Genomic DNA, 10,277 nt, shown 5'->3' with positions numbered 1-10,277 from the left:
CTACACCATCTCATTTTCACTGCGAGTCTCCACAAGAGGATGAAGCACAGCCGTTGGCGTCACCAACTAGTATTTCAGGCTGTAGACTCCCATCTAGAGCAGCTATTTCCTGTGCAAATAAATAGTAAAGTCCCAATAGATATAGAAGACGTAGATATGCTTAATAAGAAGGAGCAGTTTATGAATGTCAAGGCCAATTTACCAGTATGACCTAGTAAAACAAGGTCGTGGATATGGAAACATTTCACTAAAGTTCCCGGTGATCGTGAGAACATGCAAGCTCAATGTCATTGTAGGCAACTATGCGGTTGTCATTCGAAGAAGTAAGGCACGTCAGTATTAATAGCACATCTTACGGGCTACCAGCGGTATAAGATACACAAAGGGCTGGTAGTAATTGATCAGACGAAGTTGAGTTACGAGACTTCTACGACCACTAATGGCACGCAGATTAGGAAGTTATCAATCCCTGAATACAGTGAGAAGGTGTTGAGAGATGTTCTTGTGGAGATAATCATCACTGATGAAATGCCTTTTACTACGGTTGACAATGCAGGCTTCCACAAATTTGTGCACAATTTAGAACCAAGATTTCCCATGCCTTTACTGTATGCTGTGATGCGCGACTATTTGATGAGGAATGCCAAGGAGAAGACAACGATGAAGGAAATGTTTGTCGCCACTAGACAGAGAGTATCATTTACTACTGATACATGGACCTCCATACAAAATGTGCATTACATGTGTATCACAACCCACTTCATTGATAGCGAGTGGACCCTATAAGTGGATTATAGGGTTCAAAAAAATTGTTGATCACAAAGGTTCATCCATTAATAAGGAGATATATGACTATATAAATGATTGAGGATCAGAAAAAGACTTTATCACGGTTGACAATGCCAGTGCAAATGACACTACCATTGATTTGTTTAAACGGAATACAACAGTAAATGAAAATATCATTTATGAGAACCAACTTATAGATGTTCGATGTTGTGTCCATATTATCAACCTTATAGTTTCTGAGGGGTTCAAGATGGGTGATGGATCCATTATCAAAGTCCGGAACCTGATGAGATATGTGATGGCTTCCCCCAAACGGTTTCACCAGTTTAAGACAATAGACGAACAACTTGTGATCCCATTTTTCAATATATTGCAATTGGACGTTCCAACTCGATAGAATTCTACATACTTTATGTTGGATTTAGCGTAGAAGTACCAAACATCGTTCAAGCGAATTGAGGTCAAGGATGGATGCATAAGATATGCTTTGCTGGAGTCAGGTGGGGGAGAAATGGGCTCGGTGCGCCGGACATAGTTGATTATTTTTTAAACAATTTTATGACAAAACTATACAGATATCTGTGACAAAATATCCTATTACAAACATGTATTTTGAGGAACTCTCGGGACTTTATGACCATTTGCAAGAGAGTTGTGTTGACAGTGTGGGTTTGTTGCATGCAATGACTATGAGGATGAAAATTAAATATAATAAATATTGGGGGATGTGGAGAAAATAAATAGATCATTATTTGTGGCTGCGATCCTTAACCCTGATATAAGTTGGCGATTGTAGAAGATTGGATTAAGGATGTCATCAGTGATGAGGACGCTGAAAAGTTTAGTAGATCTCTTAAATATGATATTGATGATTTATATAGCCATAGCAACAACAGTAGTCAGTCTTCAACCGAAGGTGATAGCTCCTTTCGCCCGACCAGCTCGACATCTTCCTGGGAGGACACACATGCACAACACACATGCACAAAGTTCAAATTTATTACGGCTACAATGATATCATCAAAATCATGCATCGATGAATATTATGCAGTATAAGTTTGAGGTTGAGCGTTATTTTATAGAAAATGTCGAGACACCTAGTGATATATTATAGATATTAACTTGGTGGAAGTTGAATTCTGGCAAGTTTCCAATCCTTTCCCGAATAGCCAGAGATGTACTAGCAGTTCCGATCACTATTGTTATCTCTGAGTTGGCATTTAGCATCGAAGGTCGTGTCTTGGATGGTTATCGTTGTTTATTGTCTCCGACCACCTTCGAGACCCTTGTTTGCACACAGAACTGGATAAGTTCAACACTCATTGGAGTAGATGCCGTTGATGTCGAGAGCTATAGGCTTGAATTAGGTAATTTTATGATTTTAAATGATTATTTACATAATGTTAATGTTTTCATTATTTAATTTATAATTTATACGATTTTGTAGATCTAGCTGTAAACCCCAGACTAATTGTAGATGACTGACAGTTTAAGACTGACGCACCGTAAGATGATTACCATTATGCAAAACTTGTCAGAGTTAGAGGTGGATGTGAGTTCATAATATCACTTGGAGTCTTGGCTGATGGTTTAGAAGTCTATAGTTAGATTGACTAAAGAAAATATAGTGTATCTGATCAATAAAAGCTAAAACTTCATGCAGGAAAATTGAAAATCACTATTGAGTCATCGGCTCAAATGCATAGACTGTCCAAGACTGATGCGGGGCATTGGCCATTGTAACTATTTCATATTTGAATGAAATTTATGATATTATTTAATATTTTGGTGTTGTAAATTTAAATTTATTGCGATTTGTAGTTTTAAATTTAAATTTATGGTTTTCGATTTGTAGTTTGATTTAGTTATTGTATTTAAAATTTAACTTTTTAACTTATTTTTGTAGTATTTTAGATTTTTTAAATTATTAAACGCAAAACATGAGTTAATATTAGGCCAATCAATAGGTCAACTGGGCCTAAAAAAGTCCAGTTGCTACTCTATTCAGAGTTAGAGGGTGTTTGACCTCCGAAACACCCTCCGACTCAGTCAGAGTTGGAGATTAGAGGTTGGAGGTAGACATTCCGAGAAATTTATTCTTAACTCAATTCAATTCAATTCATTGTTCAAACCATATCTTAAAGAGATTTATTTAAAAAAAAAAAATTGGAATGATGTTCCTTCTTAAGTGAGATTAGTGATCATCTACAGGCAGTGGATGGTGGGCAAGACTAGAGAGAACGTACGCTTGTGGAACACCCTAGAAATATCTACTGCGTCTTGTCCGTGTGAATTCGACAGGAAAGACTAGAGTGAAAGCGACGGATACGTGGAGCATAGCGAGTGAAAGAAAGGTTTGGAGCTATACGCATGGATAACCACGAACTACGATCTCAACATGTGGACGGTGGATATTCCACTCGACCACGTTATAAATTGAGGTCATGGGCCTTCCCCTCAAACTCGTTCTGCCTACCCGACTCCAAGTTGATCATCTTTATTACTTTCCCTCGGTTGTATCAAACTTCGGTTCTGGTTTCTCTTTTCTGAAAAATACAGAAGAAAATGTCGTGCTGCGGAGGAAACTGTGGCTGCGGCTCTGGCTGCAAGTGCGGCTCTGGCTGTGGAGGGTAACCTTCTGTAATTCCTAGGCATTTTTGTCTCAAAAGTTGATGCCTATTTTGTTGTGTTTGAAAATTGTTTACTTTGCATGTTCATGATGGGTTCTTGTTCGGTAAGATCTAGGTTGGAAGTTGTACATGTTCCTCATGAGTCTCTCAGTTCCTTTTGGATCAGAGAGCTTGTTCAACGTTGATCTTCCTCTCCTTTAAATCATAAAGGAAAAAATAAAATTTTTGGAGATGGATGGTCTGATGGGCGCTTGCATGCAAATATGCACAGACGGAACCAAGAAATGATTATATGTTCCTCACCTTCATTATACCAAAATTCTTTCCCATATTTCGTGGCTGTTTTGAGAACAAATCTAGTTTTTTTAACATATTTGAACATGTACGAATTTATGGGTTTGTGGATTTTTAATTTTGATGATGCTGCTGCTGTGCCAGATGCAAGAAGTACCCTGACTTGAGCTACTCGGAGAGCACGACCACCGAGACCCTTATTGTTGGTGTTGCTCCCCAGAAGACGTATGTATATTATTTGAAATCTTCCAAATCATTGTTATGTCGGACAATAAACTAATGTTTGTGTGTGATCATCATGAATTATGCAGACACCATGAGGGTTCTGAGATGGTCGTGGGAGCTGCTGAGAATGGAGGCTGCAAGTGCGGATCCAACTGCACCTGTGACCCTTGCAATTGTAAATGAGATAATAGATCTTAGCCTTTAAAGCAGAGATGGCCTTGTCTTTGAAAACTAATAAATAGCGAGCATATAAAAATAGATAAATATGCGTGTCGAGTCTTTTATTAAAATAAAGTAGCCATGGATGTCTTTCTGCAAATCTTTATAGTCTAAGGTTTGCATGGGTGTTTGCTTTCTAACTTTTGTATGATAGCAGTAAGTGATGTATGATGGAGAGTCTTCTGTCTCTGCTTTGGTATATGTGGGAAGGAGTTGAGAGAGAGCTTTTGATAAGCGAATGAAACCCCCTCCCTCCTTTTATCGGTTTCTGGTTTATCTGTTAGATTTATCGATTGTACAAGTAAAAGAAAGTAAATATCGGATAGAATTTGAAAAATATCGGCGATGAGATATGGTTGTATTATCATATGGGTCCCGCAAAGTCAAGCCTCCCCCGAATGTGACACAATTATCATCTCGTTATGGTGTTGTAGGTGGCGAAATTGCTATCTACGATGAAGAATGTTATATACAACAATAGTAGAATGTATAAATATTAATATGTAAATATTATGTAATTGTTTTAAAAAAAATAGAATTTATAATTAAAAAATTTATTTTTCATATAAATTTTATATTTATTTATTTTTTTAAAATAATTATACGATATTTATATATTCATAATTATTAGTATCATTTCTCTATAATAGCACACCAACAATTCATAATATGAAAAATCCTTAGCTTGTTCGTCGTTACGAGAAATGATTTTTACATTTTTTTTTATTATTTAATGTCCGGGAATCTCTTCAACAAGGGGGGTCTTTTGATACCATCCTGATCTTTTCAGTGGCGGAACCAGGATGTTTTGGGGCCCCAATAAAACTTAAAATTATAATAAAATATTTTTATTTTATTTCTATTAAATTTTTTCTGCGATCATAGTAAAATTTAAAATAAAAATAAAATATGTTTAATATCTAAAATTAAAAAAAAACATAAAATATCTAAAATTATAACTAGGGTTTTTTAAAAAGAATAAAAAACAAAACTATTAAGTATTGAATTTGGATATATAAGTAATTTGGATATTGAGGTGGAGGGTTAAGATAATTTTTTAGAAGGGGTGTCAATACATAATAAGATTTTAATATAATCTTATTAAATTATAATAAATTAATATATATATATATTTTTTTCAAACTTTTGGGGGGCCACGATAGGTCTGCCGTTGCTGATCTTGTACATATCGGAAGTTTGTTTTGTACGAAATTGGTTAAATTCTTGACTTTTATTAAGAAGGATGTGATCGTTCGCAATTTATTAGATGTTTAACTTTAAATTTGATATTTCAAACCAAGGCTTTCATCAATTTCTCCGAACTTAAATAATTTTAGGAAGCATGCTTGATTGTCAAATTTTGATTAAATGAAATATAATTTTCGATAAATGAATATAGTTGTTGTTCGTTCGCATGAGGTATAAGAAAACTAAGCAAATACTCTCTGCATAAACAACATATTCGAAATGACATTTACATCTGATCAATCATCATCTAGAAACGAGGAGAACCCACTTGCAATTGCTCTGAACAACAACTGGGTGTTGAATCATCATCTGCTCTATCAAATATTCCTCTTGTAGCTCTGCTGAACAAGTTGTGAACCTACAAAAAGTTTTTATTTCAAGTATATTATAATGTAAAGTTAGTATGAAATGAAATTTACCCTTTTGGTAACCAAAATTTTGTCACTCTCAATTCTCAAAATTTACATCAAGATGTAGTAGTAGTAGTACCTGCTTGGATGAAAGGCCTATCTTCTCCAAATCACTCAACTGCAAAAGGACAGATATAATAATACACTTCAGTATTACTAGACATAATCAAGGGAGTTTGCATTTCTTTCCCAAAAGCTTAGTAGATTTTGTCTTACCGATTTTAATGGGCTTGTTTCTCTGAGTTCAGATATGTATTCTGCCATTTTCTCTCCAATCCCCTGGATTGGAGATGATATTGAAGAGGAAGAGGGTTAAAAAACAAAAATATATCAGATTACTACGCTGCATTGTGGCTATTAATTGGCTAAAATATACCTTTAATCCAAGTAGCTCCTCTCTGCAATAATAGAAGGCAATTCACAGATCAGCCCAATTGCCTAAAGGAATATATAATTCACCTAGTTGAGAAATGGAAAATAGAGATGAATAAAAAAAAAAAAAAAAAAAAACTTACTTGCTGGCCGTATTTAAGAAAGCAATATACTCTTGAATAAGAGAGCTCTGTGCACAAAATTTACAGAAATAAGAATCAAAGTTGGAAGATACAAAATAGAAGCGCACTATGTTCTAAGTTTTTTTTGTCCAAATCTACCTTCAAATTGCAGCTCCATGTACTGAATTTATCAAGTGGAGTGGAAGTTGTTTGCAACTTGTTCGCAGATGTCCCAATGAAAGCTCTTTTGGGAGTAATTGGCTCCAATAAAACTGGGTATGATTGATCCGTGGATGAGAGCCCCTCAAGAAGTTTTAGATTTACGTTGGTGTCTATGGGGGAAAGAACTGTTCTGGATCTCTTAAATACATCTCTCTTCACTTTAGCTGGGGATGAACCAACACAATTGGCAGAAGAATGCATGGTTGCAATATTATCCTCTTTGTCCAAAGGTTCATCTATTCAGAACCAAAACTTTCAACCATTAAAATGCCTCCTTTATATTTATTTGAGTTGCGTAAAATGTTCCAAATAGTACAATTTGTGACATACCAGGCAAAAACATTTTTGAATTGGGCACAATTCCATCAGCAGCAGCCTCAATCACTTCTGTGTTTGGCATAGCAGCAATCACACCACTCTGCAATGGAACAGGGATTAATATGCATGAACGTTGGAAAATTTCGAAGTCCTTTTCTGTTCTAGATATTTATCATACAGGAAATCTTAAACAAGATGAATTATAGCAGAATCTTATCTTATCGTCAGCTGGAGCTATAAACCTGTTTTACATTCTAAATTATAAACAATAATATTTCATACTATGGATACATTATTTGGAATCTTCAAATTCTAATAGACACAAGTCAATTTCAAAAATCAGTCCTGATGACCTTGAGTGCCACTATATTTTCCTTTTGAATTTTGCGCTTTTTGTTACCAATGACAATATGGTATGTTGTGGTTCTGTTTCTAGTGGTGATGATGCTCTACAACACTTCTTTTATACGAGTTCAAATTCTTACCTCCAAGCAAGCATCAACTTGACCTTCATCATTGAATAAATTTGCGAAAGGCACCGGAATAAACCTATACATATATTGAGCAATTAGGCAATGGGGGTATTATTTCTGCGTGTACTGTGAAAGGTTCAATAAATTATTCATACCTTTGTTTTGCCTTACAAGCACCTTGGTTCGTAGTAGCCTTTGCTTTCACAGAGCTGTGATGGATACTGGGTTTCTTAACAGAGCTTATAGAACTGGGAATTTTGCCCATAAAAGGAGAATTGAATGCTCCAATTCGTTGTGCACTCTTTATCTTGCCTTTAGATTCAAGCCAAGCACGCAGTTTGGCCTCCATGTCGACTTTGTCCCTTGGGGTCTCTAGCTTATGAGCTGAGGAAACAAAATTAGAGATGTGCCGTGACCGAGCAGCCAAGCTGACAGTATGGACAGATTCCTGGTACTCTCCCGGATTCTGTTATCAAAGAAAGGAGGCTTCCTTGAAATTCTCGTACAAATAAAAACTGGCAGGTGAAGGATTTGAAAGGAAGAAAAACAAAAGCCAACGTCAAAGAACATACAAGACAAGCAACCATTAAAGCAGAGCTTGTTCCTCCAAGAGAGTCCTGCAATATACGGGTCAACTTGCTTTCTCTGTAGGGCACTCGGGGTTTGTTATTGTTCAGTGCAAAAATCACATTCGATAATGCGAACAAGGACTGATTGATCTTCCCACTCTCTTGGAGGCGAATCCCTTCATTGCATGTCCTTCTATTATCTTCATTACCTGGTTAAATAATGCATACAAATCAAAATGGGAAAGATCAGATTCACATTCACATTCACAACCACACACATAAACAATCAGACATGAAAGTAAGAACCTGCTAGGTCTATGAGGTTCAGCTTTCCGATAACAGTAGCACCAGGGCCATCGCCGGAAGGAGTGGAAACAGAAATCACAAGCACCCCATGGCTCCTACTAGAGACATCGTTGAGACCCGTGTGCGCGACTTTCCGCCTCTCAATCCCACAACAAAGCGCCTCAGAGAACTCGGACATCGACTTTACAGGGACCCGAGATAGTCCCCGTAGATGAATGTGCCCATCTTTATCATCCAAAATCACTATTTCCTTTGCTTTGAGCTCTAAAAGATCATAACATCGGTCCATGTAGACCTCGTAATATGAAATCTCTGCCGTGTTTCCTGTGCTTTGGCACAATGAGAGAATTGTAGACATGGCCAGCGGCATTAGTCCTGGCTGCTCATCAGTGCCCTGCAACATTAACCATGTTCTGAGTAATTCATAAAAAGCAGAATCCCCCTACTGAGGAAGTTTTTTCTAAAATACAACTCGTGGCTTTAATTCCAAATTTCAAAGTTCTCAAAGTTCGTTTTCTTTAGTTTCTTTCGGGGGATCTAAACGGAAACCAGAAGACCCTGGTTAATCATGAAAAACATGGTAACCATAATGCAAGGAATGTTATCTGAAAGAAAACTAACTTGAAGAATTGCTTCGACTTTCAAAGTTTATTTTCTTTCTATTTCTTTCCCTGGGTTTTTCTAGTACCCAAACACAAGATAGCGAGAAGATTCATTTATTTTGCTTTGTCAAACCTGCATCGTGTAGGTCTTCCCACTCCCGGTAGCCCCATAGGCAAACACCGTAGCGTTGCAGCCATGGAAAATCCCAGGAATCAACGGGCTCACTTCTTTGCAGAAGATCCGACCTAGATTGTTGTCCTCTTGGCCAAAGAAAGAGTCCAACCGGTAGCACTCGTTTCGGCTACACCCATAAATGAAAAAACCCCATTAGCCCAGAGTTAAAATCAAAGGCCAAAAACGATAAAAGATTTTCGTAGTCAAATTCAAACACCAAAACCCACAAAAAATTTCTTCACAGATTGTAAATGAGAAGCAAAGATGTATTCACCTGGTTTCTTTATCTTTCAGATAAACGGAAACTTCTTCACCGGAATCGGAATCTTGATCAAGAACTGAAACACATGGTGTCCGGTCACCGTTCTTGTCGTCGATTTCGTGAGGGAGAAAGGGGCGCACCCTCACAATAACTCTGACCTTGGAGATCGCGTTGGGGCTCATGGTCTTTGTCGGAGACTAGGGTAGAAGATTATTCGGTAAGGTCTCTGATACTGGAAAAGAGAGAGAGAAAGGGGTGATATTCGACCGTTTGGGACTGCTTTAATTTTGTTTTGAAAGATAGGAGGGGCAAGATATTTGACCGTTGGTGCTGGGGAGTTGGGACACCCGAACCGTTTTAACACTTTATGAGTGTGCGTTTTGAATTTGAGTGAATCAAATGATATGTTTCTGAGCGAGCAGTTTTATACACGCTGGGGCTGTGTACGTCTCGTTAAGGCCTACTTGCTAAGCAAGGTTTGATACTATATTAGAATCCTAATTCACTTGTAGCTAAAGTTATGCAGACAAGGTACTACAGACATGGAGAGTTTCTGAATTCCAGACTGGGATATCAACCTTCATATGCTTGGAGATCAATTCAAGGTGCTAAAGTGTTACTGCAAGAAGGTATGATACTGAGAGTAGGTAATGGTACTACAGTCTCAATATGGAAGGATAGATTGATTCTTAAACCTTTGACTTATACAATTGAGATTCCACCTATTGCATTTCCCATCTCCACTTAATGCTCATGTCATACAATAAATTCCTTGTGCAACCAAACGGGGCCTTAGTATGCTAAACATTGAAGATAATCATATTTGGTTGTATACTCATTTTGGCACTTTCTCTGTGAAGAGTGCTTATCACTTACAGAAAATTCAGCTTGACAGAAATTCTGGTGAAACTTCTAATAGACATAATCGAGATATTTTTTGGAAGAAACTATGGAATCTACCTTCTCCAATGGTGGTTAAGGTTTTTATTTGGAAAGCATTTCACAGTGGTTTACCAATAAGAGAAAATTTAGTGATAAAGA

The 10,277-nt window shown here is 37.0% G+C and overlaps 2 protein-coding genes across 2 annotated transcripts; one reads left to right on the top strand and one right to left on the bottom strand.

Moving 5' to 3' along the window:
• The first annotated feature begins 3,243 nt into the window (after nt 1-3,243).
• LOC109006799 (metallothionein-like protein type 2) lies at nt 3,244-4,426 on the top strand. Its single transcript, XM_018986189.2, has 3 exons — nt 3,244-3,419; nt 3,858-3,938; nt 4,025-4,426. Exons 1-3 carry the CDS (start codon nt 3,355-3,357, stop codon nt 4,119-4,121), a joined length of 243 nt encoding a protein of 80 aa, XP_018841734.1. The 5' UTR covers nt 3,244-3,354; the 3' UTR covers nt 4,122-4,426.
• A 1,047-nt stretch (nt 4,427-5,473) lies between these two features.
• Nucleotides 5,474-9,628, bottom strand: LOC109006798 (kinesin-like protein KIN-10B). The gene is made up of 13 exons (XM_018986187.2): nt 9,249-9,628; nt 8,933-9,101; nt 8,198-8,591; nt 7,895-8,100; nt 7,478-7,788; nt 7,335-7,398; nt 6,862-6,949; nt 6,469-6,767; nt 6,331-6,377; nt 6,192-6,213; nt 6,032-6,094; nt 5,895-5,933; nt 5,474-5,763 (listed from the first exon to the last, which is right to left on the bottom strand). The coding sequence occupies exons 1-13, from the start codon at nt 9,416-9,418 to the stop codon at nt 5,653-5,655; spliced, it is 1,983 nt and encodes a 660-aa protein (XP_018841732.2). The 5' UTR covers nt 9,419-9,628; the 3' UTR covers nt 5,474-5,652.
• Between the last annotated feature and the right edge of the window lie 649 nt (nt 9,629-10,277).

The sequence above is a fragment of the Juglans regia genome, chromosome 4, assembly GCF_001411555.2.
Source record: "Juglans regia cultivar Chandler chromosome 4, Walnut 2.0, whole genome shotgun sequence".
In the NCBI taxonomy this organism is placed as follows: domain Eukaryota; kingdom Viridiplantae; phylum Streptophyta; class Magnoliopsida; order Fagales; family Juglandaceae; genus Juglans; species Juglans regia.
This window is presented reverse-complemented; position numbering and strand designations above follow the sequence as displayed.

Coding starts and splice junctions, on each gene's coding strand:
- LOC109006799 (XM_018986189.2), top strand. CDS start 3,355: ATGTCGTGCTGCGGAGGAAACTGTGGCTGCGGCTCTGGCTGCAAGTGC. Junction 3,420..3,857: donor TGCGGCTCTGGCTGTGGAGG/GTAACCTTCTGT, acceptor CTGCTGTGCCAG/ATGCAAGAAGTACCCTGACT. Junction 3,939..4,024: donor GGTGTTGCTCCCCAGAAGAC/GTATGTATATTA, acceptor TGAATTATGCAG/ACACCATGAGGGTTCTGAGA.
- LOC109006798 (XM_018986187.2), bottom strand. CDS start 9,418: ATGAGCCCCAACGCGATCTCCAAGGTCAGAGTTATTGTGAGGGTGCGC. Junction 7,789..7,894: donor CTTTAATGGTTGCTTGTCTT/GTATGTTCTTTG, acceptor CTTTGATAACAG/AATCCGGGAGAGTACCAGGA. Junction 5,764..5,894: donor TAGGCCTTTCATCCAAGCAG/GTACTACTACTA, acceptor AACTTTTTGTAG/GTTCACAACTTGTTCAGCAG.